The sequence below is a fragment of the Melanostigma gelatinosum genome (genome assembly GCF_949748355.1).
Source record: "Melanostigma gelatinosum genome assembly, chromosome: 11".
NCBI lineage: Eukaryota > Metazoa > Chordata > Actinopteri > Perciformes > Zoarcidae > Melanostigma > Melanostigma gelatinosum.
The window spans coordinates 25,955,685-25,976,294 of NC_136644.1; the positions used below are offsets into that span (position 1 = coordinate 25,955,685).

The window sequence follows — 20,610 nt, forward strand, 5'->3', positions numbered from 1 at the left end:
GCAGCTCACCGCGGGGAGCTCCTGGCATCGTCAGTGTTGATATCAGTGTATTCGACCTCCTCCTCCTCCTCCTCTTCCTCGGGTTGTCTGTGGGGCTGAGCGGGCCTGATGTTGGAGTAGAGGGCCTCTTCCTGGTTCTGGGTGAAGCGGATGCTGGAGTAGTGGAGGTGTTCTGCTGGTTGTCTCGGTGCTGGAGCAGACGCGACGTCATACACTAGATCCATGTTTAGCTGACGCACAAACACAACTCGAGCATAACTACGGTTGTTATTATTCTTTGCACAAAATGAGCTCACGGTAAAATACCTACAATGCATCATTATCCGTCACCTGGCTGCTGATCAGCTAACAGCAATATTCAACTGCAATAGCAGGTTTCACCCATAGAGGGAAGTCACGTGCATATTTATGAAGAACATGTAGACTTCAGAAGGTTTGCACTAAAATACCAATTTGAGTCCGTCAACATTCCTGGAGACCAATTTTCAACTGAAAGAAATAGTTTTGGTGTTGAGTCGTTCTTCAATAAAGACGAATGATAATGAAGCTTCTCCGTTAGACGGCAGCGGAACGTTTTACACGAAGAAAAAACAACAGACCTGAAACAAAACAGCAACAACGAACAGAAGTTTCACAAGAAACACGCAACATACTTTGAACATGCATTGGAGTGGAATGTGATTTTGAATGTTCACAGAATTCACAGACGTTTTCTTGTTGCACTCACACACTTGAACTCTTCTTCTCTCACCTGCGCTCTGGTGGCGGGTCTCTCTCCACCGTCAGACTGCTGTGTGAAGGACTTCTTTCTCCTGGAAAGGCGGACAAGCAAGCCACTGAACGGATGAGCTGCTAGATGCAGGGAACAATATTTTAGATGCATTGATGAACACAATCATGGCGCCACAGAATCGCTCACCTAATCCACAGGAAGACGGCGAGGAGCGCGATAGCCGGGAGAACAGCAGCGATTGTCCCCACGACTGCTGATTTCCATGCTGCTGGAAAACCAACAGGAAATACTGATGATTGATGAGTGGAATAGAGGACAAGCATGTGTGAGGGTCTTCTGTCAACACCAAGTAAAAGCTGTTGTAAAGAGATTCATGAAGTGAAACACATTATTTACCGCCTACAACAGTCAGGTGTAAGGTGGAGTTACTACGTCCTCTCATGTTCACGGCTTCACAGGAATAACTCCCACTGTGTTCAGCTCTGAAGTCAGTGATGTTGAAGATCTGTCCTGATGCTTTTGGTGAGTCTTCATCCTCCTTGTACCAGGTGTAGTTAGCTGCTGGGTTAGCATCACTGCTACAGGTCAGAGTCACTGAACTGCCCTCCACTATCTCAGCAGAGGGACTCACTGACACAGAGGGAAGCTTTGGACCATCTGGAGGAGACAACATGTATAAATTAAATCGAGTTTGTCAGGATGTATAATGGCAACACGTACATGTGTATGATGGAGCTGAGGTGACGTCAAGACAAAAACAAGCTCTTTAACTGGACGTTAATGTCTACAGCGCTCTCGTTCCATACTGGACCAATTTCTCAACTTGTTGTAGTTATTAGTAACTTCGGCACAAAAACACGAGGGAATTCGGGTCCAGGTGGAAAAAGAACCAAATCCGTCTTTGTGCGCTGCAGCTGGTCGGTTTGTTAAAGTGTTGCTTCTTTATGATGTCATGTCGACGCGTCCGCTTTTGTACATCAGCCGGTTCTATCTTTAAATACACAGAGTCAAAGGGGTTTGCTGATGTTTTGTACTCACACTGGACGTCTAAGACCAGAGACGTAGAGTTGATCCGTCTGTATTGATTCTCAGATTGGCAGCGGTAGTTTCCGCTGTCGTGAGAGCTGATGGAGGGGAAACGATGAACACCTTCTGGTCCTTGAAGCAGCGTTTGGTTCTCCTTGTACCAGGTGTAGCTAGCTGCTGGGTTAGCATCACTGCTACAGGTCAGAGTCACTGAACTGCCCTCCACTATCTCAGCAGAGGGACTCACTGACACAGAGGGAAGCGTTGGACCATCTGGAGGAGACGTGTTAACAGAGATTATTCGAGGTTAAGTTGTGTTGCAGCATCTGAAACTTCTGAGGAGCGATTGTGGTATAAATCAGTCCAGTGAATATGAAACCCAATAGTTGATACGAGCTCTTCAACATCTACCGGAGCAGTGGACGGCTGTGGATGTGTCCTCATGGATGCAACACATTTTACAGATTGAAGCTGTTTTAAATTCACTCACATTTCACATTAACAAAGACGTATTCAGACGTCATCCCCAGATCGTTCTCAGCTCTACAGTCATACTGTCCAGAGTCAGAGGACTGGATGGAGCTGAAGACCAGCTGAGGTTCTCCACTGAGCACTGATTGGTCCTCCTTGTACCAGGTGTAGCTAGCTGCTGGGTTAGCATCACTGCTACAGGTCAGAGTCACTGAACTGTTCTTCATGATGTCACCAGAAGGACTCATCAACACCACGGGAACCCTGGGAGCATCTGGAGGAGACAATGTGAACGCACATCAATACTCACCCACTTTCATCGCCATAGAAACATGCTTGCGTCAACGTTTGCTTTATTTTATTCCGACACTCGTTTGAGTGTCACCTCGGCCACGTGTCGAGAAGCCAGCGTGAATGTTTGCATGTTTCGTTTTCATTTGAACAAACTCGTTAAAGAAATGATTCTGTAGCACTACCGGTGGTCAAACACTCCACAGGGTGTCTTGAATTTCATTTTAAAATGTCAGCATTCATAAAAGTTATTGGCCGCCGTACGTGTACAGCTGTGCCAAATTGTTTTGCAAAAGCTTTAAAAAACTTCTGAAAGGAGCAATGTGATTGGCTGGGAGGAAAGTATTGGATTCCCTACGCCTTTGATTGATGTTATGATCTCTCTCCGACCCTTTTTGCATCGGACCTTAACAACACGTGTGTGAGTTCAGACGTAGCGTTGCTGGCAGATGATTCTGGTGATGGAGTGATGTGATGTTTAGTGGACTGAGTTGAACATTGATTCTGATATTCACATAAAAAAATCTCGTCTTTTTGCCGCTTGTTGGCAGCAGAAACAAGCCGTAAACAGAAGACTGATATCATCGCCTCATACTGACAAGCTGAGGCCTCGTTACACATCCAGCCGACACAAAGCAAACAGTGTTCATTGTGAGTTGTGTTTGTGTCCAACATTCGCTCTCCATTTAGCTCCGTCTGTAGTTCCACATAAACCACCACTGACACCGGACGGGTCGTTGCGCTCACTCCAGCCACGTTCAACAAATACGTGGAAGGTGATTGGAGGATTGGGGAGTGAAAACATCTTTTGACCAAGTCCACTTCTTACATACAGTCTGTGGTCCTGATGGACATATCCGTCTCCTTAGCAGCTAACACGCGTCACATCACATACAAGAGGTTGTTTCTGTGGAAACAACTGTTGATTACAGCAGCTTGAACGTTTCCACCCGAGGACATTATGTTAGAGGGAGAGTGGAGTAAACTCACACACTGGAGGGGAGCGGTAGCTCTGGTAAGAACAGGAATAACTGTCGACGGGATCAACGTATCCTCCGTAAGAAGGAGATGTTTCATGCTGAATCCTGTTCGTTTCATTCTGGTACCACGCGAAGGACCAACGGCCAGAAGGAAGACAGCTGCTGTGACAAATCAGCTTTGGACCAGTAGCAGACCAGATCACCTGCACCTGTACATCTGGATCTGTGAACAAGGAACAGCACATGTGATATGAAATGACACCATGCACAATCTACCTTGACAAAGCAGAGACGCTGAGGGTAGAGGTGAGGAGGGGGTCAGAGAGGGCGTTGACCTGTCTCAGAACCGGCCTTCAAAGATTCCGGCTGATTCAAAACAATAGAACGTTTTTTGAGCCATTTAGAAATGCAGATTCATTTCATAAATTTGGTAAGAAATGTAAATATCAACCAGCGTTGATGTGTTTCATGACAGAACAGTCGCATTGTTCAATTGAAAGCTTAACAATGTAAGTGTGTTCTTTTCACTTTAAAGTGGAGAATGACGTCACAGGACGGCCATGTTGTCAGAGCGCTTCAGTCATTGATTGCTGTTGGATGTCATGATGATTTCAACGAATATAACGATACATTTTGTTTTGAAGAAGATCACCAACCAAAGCACACAATCATCGTGATGAATACTGACAATCCTGCGACATGAACTGCACCATCAGTTGGTGTTGACCTGTACCTGCGACGGTCAGAGTTGTAGCAGGTAAACTGCTCCTCCATGTGTTGAATGTGAAGTGGTACTCGGATGAATCGCTCTCTCTCAGGTCAGTGATTCTCAGAGTGGAGCGTCCTCTCTCTGTGTCAAAGACCTGAACGCGACCTGCATACCGGGAGTCTTCACTCAGGTCCTCAGCGCGTGAGAGGTACCGACTGTGATGACGCTGAGAACTGAACCAGAATTTAGATGCGATATATTCATAACCGCTGTATGTGCAAGAAATGTCCACTGACGAGCCTTTGAAGGCGCAGATGCTTCTGTCAGCGTACGTCACTCTGCTGCAGGTCTGACCAACAACACCTGAGAAAATGAAACATTTTTGATTATTATCATGAAACCAAAAAAAACCTCTTTACTGCAGTAATTGCATCGCTGTGCACGATGTCGTGCATGTAAACACATGAAGGCTTGTAGCGACGCAGCGTGATGTGAAGTGAAGGAAACTCACACACTGACGGAGACGGGAACGCTTCATGTCCTCTCGCAGCGCAGGAATAGCTGTTGTCAGCATAAAAGTAGTGACGAAAAGATTCCTTTTCTGTCTTCATTTTCACTCCGCTCTTGTACCAGTTGTAGGAAGTTGAATCAGTTAGACGACAACTGCTGTGACACTTCAGATCAGCCCATGTACACTGTTCCACACGACACGCTTTTATTTGGCTGATCTCCACCTGGAAACCTGGATTTGTAAAGAAACAAAAAAACATGAACTATCTCCCCGTCATCGGAGACACCAGCAGTGTTTCCTAAATGTTGAGCATTTGGAGCTGACCCGCACTAACAGAAAGTGTCACCTGTGACGGCCAGAGTGACTCCAGGTTCACCGGTGTGTCTCCGGTCCGGCCGGTTTGTTGTGAACCTGAACTTGAACACAGCCGAGTCGCTCTCTCGCAGGTCGCTGATGCTCAGAGTGCAGTCGTTCTTCCGATGACTGTACTGCACTCGACCTGCGTACTGCGGGTCTGTTCTCAGATCCACCGGTTCTCCATCCTGCGTCTGCGTAAACCACAACGCTCTCTCCACTCTTGTGTCACCGTCAGTTGTCTTGGATGGGTGTGTGTAGCTGCAAGTGATGTTCACTGTTGATCCTTTTAAAGCACAGATCCGAGTAGGAGTGTAAGTCACGCTCCAGACATTCGGACCCTGAATCACTGGAAGAGAAACTACAATCAGACTCATGACATCAGAGGACAGAGCTGCATGTGTGGAGGTGCAGAGTCACGTGACTGTCACCTCATGATACACCTTCAAACGTTTGAGATCAGTTTGACTTTAGACCGGGACAATAGATTGCTGCAACGATGATGGATTTTTTTTTTTAAGCCAACCAGGCGGCAACCTCTGTGAGTGAAGCCGAAGATTCACGTGTTAAAGCTGCATTCTCTCTAGTGTCCACCAGGGGGCGACTCCTCTGGTTGTATAGAAGTCTATAGAAAATGACTCTACTTCTCTCTTGATTTATTCCCTCAGTAAACATTGTAAACATGAGTTTATGTCTCAATCTCTAGTTTCAAGTCTTCTTCAATACAGCATGATGTTCATTTAGTACATTATGGTCCATTTAGAGTCACACAGACCATAAAGCAGGGGATGCTTTAGGGGCGGGGCTACGCGGTGATTGATCCAATCTCCTTTATGGTTTTTTGTTTTTTTTGGTAAAACAACAAATCATGAACTATAAACAAACAAAAAAACGATTCAATCAAATGAATATGTTTTTTCTTTGGTATTTTTGATGGGTTAAATGTATGTTGATATTGTCATTTTGTCCAATGATAAGTCTGTATTTGATCATGTAATATATGTGATACATATATAAATGTACAGTATACATATAAATATATACTATATACATATAAATATATACTGTATATATATAAATATATACTATATACATATAAATATATACTGTATATATATAAATATATACTGTATACATATAAATATATATCGTATCCATATAAATATATACCGTATACATATAAATATATACTGTATACATATAAATATAAACTGTATACATATATATTTGTGAGAGTAATACAGAGAAGACATCACAGGGACGTAAAGAGTTAAACATCAAACATGTTTGAAGGCGCAGCGACTAAAAGTGGAATAGATCAAAACTTGAATGCTCTTCTCCTCAGAGGAGAAGAGGAAACTGAATATGAATTATTAGCTGAGTGGAAAAAAATGATCTGCTTGCTTGTTTGGCTTCTTGTTTGTGGTCGGGTCAGGTGTGTGACAGTGCAAAGAAAAAGAAGAAGACGGAAGTGAAACTCTTTACCACCACTATGTTGGTAAATAAAGTCTTATTAGTGTTACAAATAACACTCATAGCTGCTCCGCTCATCTCTCTTTGTTAAAACATGTCCTGAGCATTATCAGTTATTCAAAGGAGGGATGTGGTCTTGAAGAAAGTCTTGCTTCCTCTTTCGGTAATTACCATGCATGAGCAGCTGGTTGTCTGTAAATCCCCAAATTAAAATGAAGAAATGTTTTGCTCAGAGAATCTAAAACCCCAAAACCGGACTTTGCAGGATCTGTCAGTGAATCAATTATCTGTAACACAGACCAAAGCTACGATCATGGGAGCGTCACTGAAGGGGCCCCTCTGGCCCTAACTTACAACATGTCACTCAAAGAGACACCAACCAGGAAGAGCATCAAAATGAGCACAAATACAATAAAAACTTCCACAAAAAGGTGAAAAAACATCCAGGAAGAGACTCAGAATGAATAACAGACTCTCAATGTGGTCGAACGATTAGAGGAAGTTCCACAGAGAGATCATGTGAATGTGCGTACAGCCATTACTTTCATCCACATAAACACAACTTCACTGTCTTTAATGGAGCACGATTCTTCAGTTCATACAGTTGATGATGTTCAGGTACAAGTGGACAGAGATGCTGCTGCTGTTAAAAACAGCTCAGTGTTGGTCGTCCTGTAAACACTTCAATCTAAAGAAAGGAAAGTGGATGTTGCACCACATTTATAACATCAGATCTGTTGATGAACTGAAAACACAGCTTCCTCTGTTGTCCTGAGGAGCACTAACGGCCTCACAGTATAAATGTAGATGTACAGTACCTCGTACAGAGAGAAGGAAGACAACAAATCCAGCGGCTGCTGCTGTTGAACTCATAGCTGCTCCTCTCTGTTAAATCAGCAGATCAGAAACACTTCATGTCAGTAAGTCACCAGAAACATTTCTACTTTGAAAAGGAGCGTGTTGTCTTTGAAGTCAGCTTGTGTCTCCTGTGATTGGTTCAACGCTGCTGTTCAACACTGACCTGGCTTCCTTCCTCTTCACACTATTAGTGTGCATGAACACACCAATGACTGTAAACCCTCAAGTTGAAATGAAGAAATCATTCTTGCTGTTGTTTTGCAAACGATGCATGAACTTCTTGAAATGATGTTGTATACAAATGACAGTAAGAGAGTCAGTGTGTGTCTCTGACACAATTTTAGGAAGAATTACAACTTTTTCTTTCTCATATTTCATGTCAGGTCAAATGTATTAAGAGCTCCAGTCTAACTGGGATACTGGACACAGGTAAAGCACTGTGGTATGTGAGGAAAGTGCACAGAAGTTTGAATCAGTGTGGAAAGCTGATGTTATGGTGAGGTCTGCGTCTAGCACGTCACCGCTTCCTGTTAAATACTTGTTTGTGTGCTCTGTGTTTCTGTTTGGGTTGCTTGACCCAAATTACATGGAGGCTAAATAATAAAGTGTTTTTCATTTCTTTTTTATAATTTGGGTGAACTGAGCCTTTAACTCACAACAATATATCAGCATGCTACAATACATCATTCATGTGTATTGAGAGGATAAAATACACTTAAAATACAGTTAATATTCGTGTTCATTTGTCAAAAGTTGGTTCATTTCACAATATTTATGTTTTGTCACATGCTCAACAAGAAGTAATGACATCACACAAGCAAAAACAATGTCATAATAAAATACTGCAGAAGTTAAAATATTGGGATAAAATGTATAATTGTGTGTAAGTATTTGTTGGCTCCCTGAAGTACTCATTGAGACTTTTCAAGCATCAATGCAGCTGAACATCAAACATTCTTAGATATCCGTTACAGTACTTGCAGCCGTTACTTCTGCGGTGAGAGCAGCTGTGCGTAGGTGAGAGGGAGCGACAGGTGAGTGTTGCGCCTGAGATGAAGGCACGTGACTGCACCTGCGGGTGGGAGTGGCTGTGTGCGCTCGTTACCGGACGGTCGGTAAACCGGCTGTGGACGGTGGAGACGCGCAGGCGGCGGGTTGTTGTGCTGAGGAGGTTCGTGGTACCGGGGATGGAGGAGTACCGATGGCCGCTCTCCAGACTGTTCACGACGGTCTCCTGCTGCTGCTTAATATTTAAAAAATACCATCAACACATTTCTGAGAGAAGATGAGGATTTATTGATCCCAGGGGCAGAAATTCACACGTACAATTTGGTGCAAATACATTTTTTTGAATGCATGATTTTTACTTTTAGGTCAGTAAAATATGTAAATACTTCCTTCACCACTGATACTACTGTAGTAGTAAATCCGTTAGCAAGACATGCTAATGCTTGCAGCCGACATTAGCACACAGTTCAATTCTGTCCTTGCACTGTTTCTCTGCAAACTCTTGAGATACCGAGTATCATCTTCACTGAATCCAACACTTGACCTTCTATAGTTACCATGGCTACGCTTTTTAAACGCTCTGTCGCGTTTCCATGCGACACTTCATCTGCTGAGAATCTTGACAGACCGCGAAACGATACAAATCAGTGCAATCAAATGAATTTAAATAACTGCAGCCACAGGAGGAAAACAGTGTGAAATAACTACGGAAAAACATTTTACGGTGCTGCATTCCAAATTTAGAGAATATTTATGATTGAGAGATTGGCTCCACGTGGCTCTCAACATGGCGACGATGCTGAAACACTGCTGACGGAGCTGACAGAGCTGACAGCTTTTACCTGAGGGGGAGCCGGACAATGGTCGCTACGCTTCCATGACGTCTCCTCAGGTTGACATGACTCCACGATATCTTCACATACACAAGAGTTGTTTGAAGCTATATTAATGCTCTGAATGTCCAATTTGTCACCTTTAACTTGAGAGACGAGTATTTAAACAAAACACTTACTTGTGATGCACCTTAAGTAACAATTAAGAAAATGAGCAAAAGAATATTGGCAATATTTGACAACAACAAAACAGATAATTCATCTAAAAAGAACAGCAGAGCAGAGAGGAGTAAAGACCGTTCACAGAGAAATGTACTCGATAAGATACTTTTCTAGAACTGGCAGTAAGATATTACTCCTTAGTAACATTTTTAAGCTAATTCTGCATTAGAAGGCTATTTATAGATTACAAGCTGACCACCCATTGGTTCACTGATACTAGTTCTCTGCTGGAAGGCTTAACGATGGTTAGTACAGTAAGTCAAACCTAACATTCATCCGTGTGTGTTTAATCTGCTGAAACACTGTAAAGTAACAGACCACAGATCCGTGACGTGTTCATACTCGTGGTTGTTTGCTGACTGTGCTGTACAGTGCAGATGAATCACCCACAGCTTCTTGACATCTTGATCTGTGAATGAAAAACAGTAACGCTCACAATATTAACTAAGAACAGGTTCAAACAGCAATAAAAGCAACGACCGCTGCCAACGTCGTGCAGCAGAGACATTGAACAGACTCACTCGTTGGCAGCACCGGCGCTCTGAAAGTTGACCATCGTGTACTCCACGTCCTCCTCTTCCTCCTCTTCCTCCTTGCGTCTGTGGGGCTGAGCTGGCCTGATGTTGGAGTAGAGAAGATCTTCCTGGTTTCTAGAGCAGCTCACGCTGGCATAGCAAAGCTCTTCCTGCTGCTCCGCTGGTGAGCTCTGCACCAATAAACAAGAGTGTTAAGCAAATATTGGATAAGTACAATCACCTTCAACGAATTCATTGCAAATCAAGCAAACACACTTGCTCTTGTCTTCAGTACTGACTTTCCATATGTTTCTGAAATGTTTGCCACTCACTTGCTGTCTTCCATCTTTACAGTTCTGCCATGTTTACCTGATAAACTGAAGTAAATGTTTTCATAGTAATAAATGTAGAGCAGCTGTTCAAAATGGCAGCGACATCTAGTGTTTACACTGAGACGGGCAATGTGCACACAGTGTCATTTATTAGAAATATGCCCAAAAACAAAGTCTAGTTTATTTCTAAAAAATCATCGTGTGTCATTTGAAAAACGGGCAGCATGGCTCAAAGGAAAACCAGGGTGTGACATGCACATACAGGTTCATCATTTTGGAAATGAACAGGATGAAAGTATCCAAATAGGGACGTAAAGACTTGAAGAAGACATGATGACGATTCAAAGGAGTTTTAAAGTGAAGTCTTTGAGACACCTGAGCTCTTCTTCCTCACCTGAGCGCTGTTGTCTGGTCCGTCTCCAGACTGGCTGGTTTGTGTCGAGGACCTCTTTCTTCTGGATCGAACAATAAATGAACAAAGATATGAATCATCAAATTAAGTTCGTCAACAACTGAGCGATTGTAAGATGCATGACTGAATATCATCACAGTGAAGCTGAACCGCTCACCTGATCAATAGGAAGGCAGCGAGGATTATGATAGCCAGGAAAATAGCAGCGGTTGATCCAACAGCTGCTGTTGTCAATGAACCTGGAACCACTGATCAAACAGAACAATTAGAAACTGATCATTTAAAATAAAATGATATTCAGACAGAAGCATTCTAAATAAAGATGTGTAACCTCAACTTTTGCTTGCTTTTCTTGCCCCATAATATGAAATGTATCTTACAAGGTTACAACGGTTTTATCTGTCATTGTACGACAGGGTTGCACATCGAAATTTAGATTATAGTCCAAATTTGCGACATAGGAAAGAAAACAATCAACAGCAAACTATATATTATATATGGAAGATGAATTAAGGAGTTACCAACAGGACAAAAACAAGACGTTAAACAAAGTGTAACAGAACCTCTAGAACCTCAGGATCTGCTCTATGCAGATGATAAACTGCTTTATCCATTTGTGACTTCCAGGGCGAGTGTGACGCAGTTGGGTTCACAGCATAGAAATAAAACGAGTAGAACGGACATTCACATTCAAAACAACGTAGCTGGATGGTCAGACCGGCGGCCATTTTTATGTTGCACCGTTGCCTTTGCGACTGTTGTGGCGCGCTAACTTCAAAACAAACTAAACAGAATCACATGACTCACTGAGGTTTTAGAGTGACCCCCCCCCAAAAAAAGAAATACACTCTTGTTACAGCGTAAGAAAGCACATTGCTATCAACGGATGAGTTATTACAACTCTGCTTTGGTCATTTTCTGTAACCAGTGTAGCATTAAAGCATAGTGGCATTAACAAACAAGCTAGCTAACTAGCATATAGCTGACTAGTTAGCAAGCTTGCTAATTCCAACATGCTTTAATGCTACACTGGTTACAGAAATGAGCTAAAGGAGGCGTTTGCTGAACTGGATTGTTAAGATAATGTCGAAGTGAATACCCTTCATAGTATGATTTACCTGCTACAACAGTCAGGTGTAAGGTGGAGTTACTACGTCCTCTCATGTTCACGGCTTCACAGGAATAACTCCCACTGTGTTCAGCTCTGATGTCAGTGATGATGAAGATCTGTCCTGATGCTTTTGGTGAGTCTTCATCCTCCTTGTACCAGGTGTAGTTAGCTGCTGGGTTAGCATCACTGCTACAGGTCAGAGTCACTGAACTGCCCTCCACTATCTCAGCAGAGGGACTCACTGACACAGAGGGAAGCTTTGGACCATCTGGAGGAGACATATCGGTAAATATTGTATTCATTTTAGCATGCATGGTATACACAGACTTTTGTAAAATGGGGAATACAATGAACCTTGTTAGTCACTTGACTCACACTGGACATCTATAACTAGAGATGAAGAGTCGATCCATCCATGTTTATTCTCAGACTTGCAGTAGTAGATCCCTCCGTCCTCAGAGCTGATGGAGGTGAAACGATAGATACCTCCTTCTCCATGAGGACGTGTTTGGTTCTCCTTGTACCAGGTGTAGTTAGCTGCTGGGTTAGCATCACTGCTACAGGTCACAGTCACTGAACTGCCCTCCACTATCTCAGCAGAGGGACTCACTGACACAGAGGGAAGCTTTGGACCATCTGGACATGCATAAATAAATAGAAATAAAAAGAATTAAACTGCAAGTTGCATAAATGCTACATGTTGTATGAGTACGGCATGTGAAACAGAGGAGAAACCCCTTTTCTTGGGAACTGACCAATGTATGTTCCTTTTTAAATTAGTGATTTCACTCACATTTCACATCAATAGAGATGAATTCAGACGTCATCCTCAGCTGGTTCTCAGCTCTACAGTAATACTGTCCAGAGTCAGAGGACTGGATGGAGCTGAAGACGAGCTGAGGTTCTTCACCTGGAAGATGACGGTATGGATTTCCATCCTCCTTGTACCAGGTGTAGCTAGCTGCTGGGTTAGCATCACTGCTACAGGTCACAGTCACTGAACTGCCCTCCACTATCTCAGCAGAGGGACTCACTGACACAGAGGGAAGCTTTGGACCATCTGGAGGAGAAAAGAATAAACATACTTAAAGATTATAATATTTTAGTCACAGCGCTGCCCCTTCCCTCCTGTCTTTTTATTTCTCACTCACCTATCAACTCATTCAGTGCACCTGTCTGCCTCCCTCATCATCAGCACAACTCCCCTCACCTTCAGCCACTATATAAACGCTGCCTCTCAGCCACTCACCGCCAGATCATTCCCATTTCTACCCGGCCGTTTGGCTCGTCCAGTTCCCGGTTTTCCAGTCTTCCTGTCCTGCCTCGTCCTGCCAGATTTCCCCCTCATTTCTTGTCTTGTGCTTGGACTCCCTGTTGTGTTCTGGTAAAGATTCTTATTTTGTTCAATACTCATTAAAACCTGTTTCTCACTACCTCTCGTCCTGCATTTGAGTCCACCACCACACGAGTCCACCACCACACCTCGTGAGAATGTTATCATAGAATATTCACCATTTAAATGAATATCTGTTAGTTTGTTTCAGACTGTCTCTATTATGTATCACAGCAGCTGTCCAGAGTGCTGATCCTGGAGCTGTCACAGGTGAGACTCCTGCTGGTGCAATTCATTACTACAACCACGAAGACCGTCTCTCTGTCAAGTCTGTGGAAACTGGAAATTCCATTTCTTTTTTACAGTTAATGACTTGGTCTTTCACGCCCATCTCACCTGCAGCCCATTCTCTCATTAGTCCCTCAGTATTTACGTCAGTCCACTTGCACTCGGTCCCTCACAGATTGTCTTGTGTGTTTCTGCCAAGCTCTCCAGTGTATTCCTAGTTCCAGTTTCTGATCTACCAGTTCTGACCCTGTTTGTGATGTTTGGACCTTGGATTTTCTGACTTTCTGCCCCTTTTGGATTTCTTTTCCTGATCGTTACCTATGGGGTTGGGAAATTAGCTGCATTTATATCGTGCTTTTCTAGTCTTAGCGACCACTCAAAGCACTTTATAACACAAGGTAGCGTTAACATATTCACAGACAAACAGTCATACACTGGTGGCAGAGGCTTCCATACTTTTCAGTTTCTCAATCGCAGCCATTTGGTGTTCAGTATCTTTCCATAGGACACTGCATGAAGACTGAAGGGGCCAGGGATTGAACCACTGAGCCTCAGAGTAATGGGAGACAGCTCTACCTCCTGAGTGATTTAACAGTTCATTCAGAATGATTTTGGTACCCCTTCATTTGCATGCATGAGATGTTGTTGAACCTCCACAGGCTGCCACAGTGGAGTAAACTTACACACTGAAGGAGAACGCTGATCCTCATGTCCGCTTACAGCACAGGAATAGCTGAGTACAGAACCATAGTGGACGTGAAGAGAAGAAGATGCTCCGTTGATCTTCTGTCCATTCATGTACCAGAAGTAGTAAAGATATTCAGGCAGAACACAACTGCTGAGACACTTCAGCTCCGACCAGGTAGAATGATATCTGCTCACCTCCATCTGGAGACCTGGAAGTGAGAAGAAGGATCAGAAATGTTATTTTATTAAACTGTCAACATTCACACAAGACTTTTATATTCTAGTTCTCTAGATGTTGAACATTTGGAGATGATTAACATGTGAATTAAAATGTTACCTGTGACGGACAAAGTGACTCCAGGTGAACCAGTATATTTCCCACCTTGTTGGTTTGTTGTGAACCTGAACTTGTACTCAGCTGAGTCGCTCTCTCTCAGGTCTGTGATGATCAGAGTGCACTCTTTCGTTACACAGTAAGACGTCACACGACCTGAATACTCAGAGTCTGTTGTCAGATCCACAGGTTCACCATCTTTCTCTTTAGTAAACCAGAATCTGTTGCTGACATCACCGCGCTGTGTTCTAGATGGGAATGTGTATCTGCAGTGCATTTCCACTGTTGATCCTTTTACAGCACAGACCTCAGTATCAGTGTAAGTCACTCCCCAGTCATCCTGACTCTGTATCACTGAAACACAGAGCACATCAGGAACCACAGTCAGACTCAGAGCGACATCAGAGGACACACTCTCATGAGCAGTGAAGGAAAGAAAGAGTCAACCATCGACACATGATCTCTGCAGTTGGAAGGAACAGCAACGTATTGAACCCGTCAACTCAAACACAGTGAACAAGATCAAACAGCAGAAGTTTAAATATGAGAAGGGTGCAGTTCATGAGATAAAGAGTCTTCTTTGCTCTGTGGTTCTCTGTCTGTGGTCAGCTGCTGCAGAGTGAATGGAAACTGTAGAGAAATGCAGAACACTGAGGAGTGAGAGAACAGTGTGAAATGTAGAGAACAGATCACTGACAGTCAGAAGTCGACACAAACACAAACTTCAGATGTGAATTCAATTTACAAAAATGTAATTTGTTTTTCTAAAACCCCAAAACCTGACTTTGCAGCATCTCTGGCCCCAACTTACAACATGTCACTCAAAGAGACACCAACCAGGAAGAGACTCAGAATGAATAACAGACTCTCAATGCGGTCGAACGGTTAGAGGAAGTTCCACAGAGAGATCATGTTAATGTGCGTACAGCCATTACTTTCATCCACATAAACACAACTTTACTGTCTTTAATGGAGCACGATTCTTCAGTTCATACAGTTGATGATGTTCAGGTACAAGTGGACAGAGATGCTGCTGCTGTTAAAAACAGCTCAGTGTTGGTCGTCCTGTAAACACTTCAATCTAAAGAAAGGAAAGTGGATGTTGCACCACATTTATAACATCAGATCTGTTGATGAACTGAAAACACAGCTTCCTCTGTTGTCCTGAGGAGCACTAACGGCCTCACAGTATAAATGTAGATGTACAGTACCTCGTACAGAGAGAAGGAAGACAACAAATCCAGCGGCTGCTGCTGTTGAACTCATAGCTGCTCCTCTCTGTTAAATCAGCAGATCAGAAACACTTCATGTCAGTAAGTCACCAGAAACATTTCTACTTTAAAAAGGAGCGTGTTGTCGTTGAAGTCAGCTTGTGTCTCCTGTGATTGGTTCAACGCTGCTATTTAAAACCTGCCTGGCTTCCTTCCTCTTCACACTATTAGTGTGCATGAACACACCAATGACTGTAAACCCTCAAATTGAAATGAAGAAATCATTCTTGCTGTTGTTTTGCAAACGATGCAACTTCTTGAAATGATGTATGAAAATGACAGTTAAAGATATAAACATATGCATTTATATATATATATATATATATATATATATATATATGCATATATATATATATGCATATATATATATATATATGCATATATATATATATATATATATATGCATATATATATATATATATATGCATATATATATATATGCATATATATATATATGCATATATATATATATATATATATATGCATATATATATATATATATGCATATATATATATGCATATATATAAATGCATATATATGCATATATATATGTATATATATATGCATATATATATATATGTATATATATATGCATATATATATATATATGCATATATATATATGTATATATATATGCATATATATATATGTATATATATATATATGCATATATATATGCATATATATATGTATATATATATATGCATATATATATATATATATATATATGCATATATATATATGAATATATATATATATGCATATATATATATATATGCAAAAAGAGTGTAATTCTGTAATTCACTGGACCTTTAAAGCAGTTCAACGCTGCTGTTCAACACTGACCTGGCTTCCTTCCTCTTTACACTATTAGTGTGCATGAACACACTAATGACTGTAAACCCTCAAGTTAGCTGCACTAAGGCACAGCGATGCTCTAAGCTAAATGCTAAAGTTAGCATGCTAACATGTGGGTTAGCATCACTGCTACAGGTCAGAGTCACTGAACTGCCCTCCACTATCACTGAGGGACTCACTGACACAGAGGGAAGCTCTGGAGCATCTGGAGGAGACGTGTTAACAGAGATTAAGATTGTGTTACTGCAAAAACACAAGTTGTATTTGAAGAAATGAAAGGTAAAAATAACATGTGAATGGCTGTGTGTAGCAGCATTTCAGACTTTGAAGGTGGTCTGACAAATGGATGTGTGATATTTGAATTTGGGTCTCAAAACTGCATAAAGCCCTAATATCTCCTGAAGCTGCTGGTAAATCTTTTAAACCTCTTGCAGGAATCATTCAGTGCTCAGATCACAGAAGCAGAACGACTTTAAGCATTAATCTGACAAGTCAACACTATATTTACTGTTTCTATGAAAAAGGTGAATTCATATTGTGATAAAAACATTACTCGACACCGGGTGTAAAATCAATAATCAGGACATTTATTCTTGCAAGAAGGAACAGAGTTGAAACACAAACAGGTTGTGCGTGGCGTTGCTGCTCAGAGGCGTCTGAGTCTCTGGGTTACATATGCAGATGACACACACAAGTCTGTGAAGCAGATGATTTGGTCAAAGTCTGGACCTCGTTTGCACCCGTCCTGTGACCATTTGTTCGCTCAAATGACATCTTATCCGAACGGGAAGACGTCACGGTCACAGATCGGAGCCTCTGGGTAAGACAGTAAATACTGACGTGCACAACAAATGTACTCTCCCGAGATGAAAGGTCACGAGAAGACACTTAGAAAAACAACAGCTGAGACAGCAGTTAGTAGGAAGGGCTCACCAGAGGTCACAGACTTCATGGAGGCAGCTGTTTAGCTTTCTGTGACTGAAACAGAACATTCTTTAAGTTTTCCCAACACATACTCTTGTCTGAATTTAAATAGACTTATTCTGTTCAGTTTTCTGGAGGATGTTTGTGCTCCGACACAAAAGAGACAGAGTGAGTGTGTTTGTGTGACTCCGCTGTTGAGTCCATGTACATGTGACAGTATGGCGCCCCCTTCAGGACAAACTGTTCAGTGATGAACGCTCATCAATCAGAGCAACTCAAATCATAATGCTGTTTGTTTTCAGCCATGCTGGACTGAACTATGAACGATGGGATGGACTGAAGGAATGTGGTTCAGACATGAATGTGATGACTCTGGAGATCCTCTGACTTTCTCTAGCGCCACCACCAGGTCAGCATTTAGTTTAGTGAGAGGTCTATCGGATGAACTGTTGGTGGTCAAAATCGGTCTAAAACTATACATTATATACTATAACTATATCTATAACTATGTATAGTTTGTATATATAAACTGCATATATATTTACTTGTTTAGTTTTTATCGATGCTTCTTGTTGCGCTGAGGGACAAATAAAGGATGAGCTCATCTTAAAGCACCTGCTGGTGTAGTTCCGGGATCGGTCCGCTAGAGGGAGCCCGTTAGCCACACCGGGTCCTCCTCAGAGCCGGAGAAGCTCAACCGAGCCACCCGAGTCATCAAAATGAAATGAAAACCTGCAGACTGTCGGTTCTCAGTGACTAACGGTTTGACTCTGGATGTAGATTTGAAAAGCAGTTTGGTTCACTTCTAGAAAGACAGACGAGTAAAAGAAAGTCTGATCTCTGATGTCATGAATCTTCTGTGTTACAGTGATTCAGGGTGAGGATGTCTGGAGAGTGACTTACACTCCTACTGAGATCTGTGCCTTCAAAGGATCAACAGTGGAAATACAATGCAGCTACACACACCCATACACAAGAAATGTCCTCGATGCAAAAGTTGTGGAAACATTTTGGTTCACTAAAGTGAGTAATGATGTTTATGTGGATCTGAGAACAGACCCGAAGTATTCAGGTCGTGTGGCGTCTCAGGAGCTGGGGCCTTTATACCTGGCACTCCCACCAGGCTCAGGTGTGAGTTGGCAGCTGATTAGCAACAACCTGAAAGACAGAAAGACAAACAGGACAGGATGAACATTGAGGATGAACTGTTGAGGAGGAACTGTTGAGGATGAACAGTTGAGGATGAACAGTTGAGGAGGAACTGTTGAGGAACAACATTGAGGAACAACGTTGAGGATCAACGTTGAGGATGAACTGTTGAGGATGAACTGTTGAGGAACAACATTGAGGAACAACATTGAGGAACAACGTTGAGGATCAACGTTGAGGATGAACTGTTGAGGAACAACATTGAGGAACAATGTTGAGGAACAACGTTGAGGATCAACGTTGAGGATGAACTGTTCAGGAACAACTGTTGTGCTCTGCAATTCATGCTCTGTAATTCATGCTGTGCATGCTGTTGAGGAACAACATTGAGGATGAACGTTGATGATGAACGTTGATGATGAATGTTGAGGATGGACGTTGAGGATGAACTGTTGAGGATGAACTGTTGAGGATGAACTGTTGAGGATGAACTGTTGAGGATGAACTGTTGAGGATGAACGTTGAGGATGAACTGTTCAAGATGAACTGTTGAGGAACAATGTTGAGGAACAACGTTGAGGATTAACATTGAGGAACTGTTGAGCTCTGCAATGAATTCATGCTGTGCAATGAATTCATGCTCTGCAATTCATGCTGTGCAACAAGATTTTATACATTTTGAATTGTTTTTATTGTCTGCGCTCCTTGTGGTTCATGTTAAATGTTATTGATGTTTGGTTCTTTAGCTATTTTAGCAACGTTTTCAGCAGAAGTGACACTTGTTCTTGAGCACTACATGCATTGTTTTGGTCTCTTTTTGAAATGTAACGCTACATTTTTTCCAGTAAAAATCACTGGAAATGCTTTTGTTCATAAATCGTTCAATCCAAGTTTAATCTCACTGAAGGTTTTGTATTTCTTCCTCAATATGTTTTTTGCATGCCTACAGTTGACTATTGCTGGGCCTTTTTTAAAATTAATATTTTACATGTTTCTCAATGTTCAAAAAAGGCCATTTGTGGAGAATCTAAAGGCCCCGAGGTAACCGTGGTAAATTACCTCAGGCTTGAACGCACAGTGATCATTTTGGGCTCTAATGAAAGGTGACATGTTTGTATCCTGTATTCAGATTCACTGTAAGTATTGCTCACACAGAGTAACTGAATGAAAATAGACATGGTGCTTTTTCCCTTCTTGAAACTAAACTGAGTGAATGTAAGAGTCAGTGGGAGTCGGCGAGGGGTTCTCTGAACGCCTTCGGATGCGTACGGTATTTCTCCTTTGCCTGTTGCAGTAACGTCTTCTTTCAGACTAGCGGAGAGAAAACATCCAAAATACACACTCAGCTGTTTCTCAACAGCTGTAATGATTTCCACCAAAATCCTGGTCCAGTCTTGGAGAAAGTCAACAGTGGCCAAATTTCTCTTCAGCCCGAGGAACCAGTGTTCAGGTCCTCGAGACAGAGAGAGGAAGCTCCACTCTGAGACCTGAGGGAGAGGAGTTCAGCTCAGTGTCACTTCTTCAAATACAAATCAGGAAGCTTTGAATGGAAAAGTATTTGCCGATTTGTGAAAAGTCTGAATTCATGCTTTGTCAGGTCTGTCGACGAGACGACAAGCAAACAACTTTTAAAAGGCTTGTTTTCTGAATGGAGCTGTCCGATCGGTGCTGGACGTTGCTGACATTGTAGCTGATCAACGCTCAAAATCACGGCATATCGGCGTAAATACGGCAGCGTCGTTGTAGCGTCACATACATTTATAGACATAGCTTCTCTGTACAAATAGCAGGTATCCTACAGAACACCAACGGCTACAATATGTTTTTGCTCAATTTCAGATTCAAAGTCAGGACGTCCGTGATGCCGGGAGGAGAATCTCGACGCTTGAAAGGCGCGCAAATGAGGCAGATTTTGCAAATTCGCCA

The 20,610-nt window shown here is 42.3% G+C and overlaps 1 protein-coding gene across 1 annotated transcript; it reads right to left on the reverse strand.

Moving 5' to 3' along the window:
- Positions 1 to 5: 5 nt before the first annotated feature.
- On the reverse strand, positions 6 to 14,758 carry LOC306785097 (basement membrane-specific heparan sulfate proteoglycan core protein-like; the record flags this gene model as incomplete). The annotated part of the gene is made up of 19 exons (XM_079279322.1): positions 6 to 230; positions 752 to 836; positions 920 to 1,001; positions 1,130 to 1,390; positions 1,772 to 2,032; positions 2,250 to 2,504; positions 3,512 to 3,724; positions 4,235 to 4,375; positions 8,397 to 8,646; positions 9,257 to 9,327; positions 9,427 to 9,437; positions 9,991 to 10,175; positions 10,711 to 10,771; positions 10,886 to 10,967; positions 11,922 to 12,107; positions 12,215 to 12,449; positions 12,640 to 12,899; positions 14,144 to 14,356; positions 14,485 to 14,758. The coding sequence occupies 19 exons, from the start codon at positions 14,756 to 14,758 to the stop codon at positions 6 to 8; spliced, it is 3,351 nt and encodes a 1,116-aa protein (XP_079135448.1).
- Between the last annotated feature and the right edge of the window lie 5,852 nt (positions 14,759 to 20,610).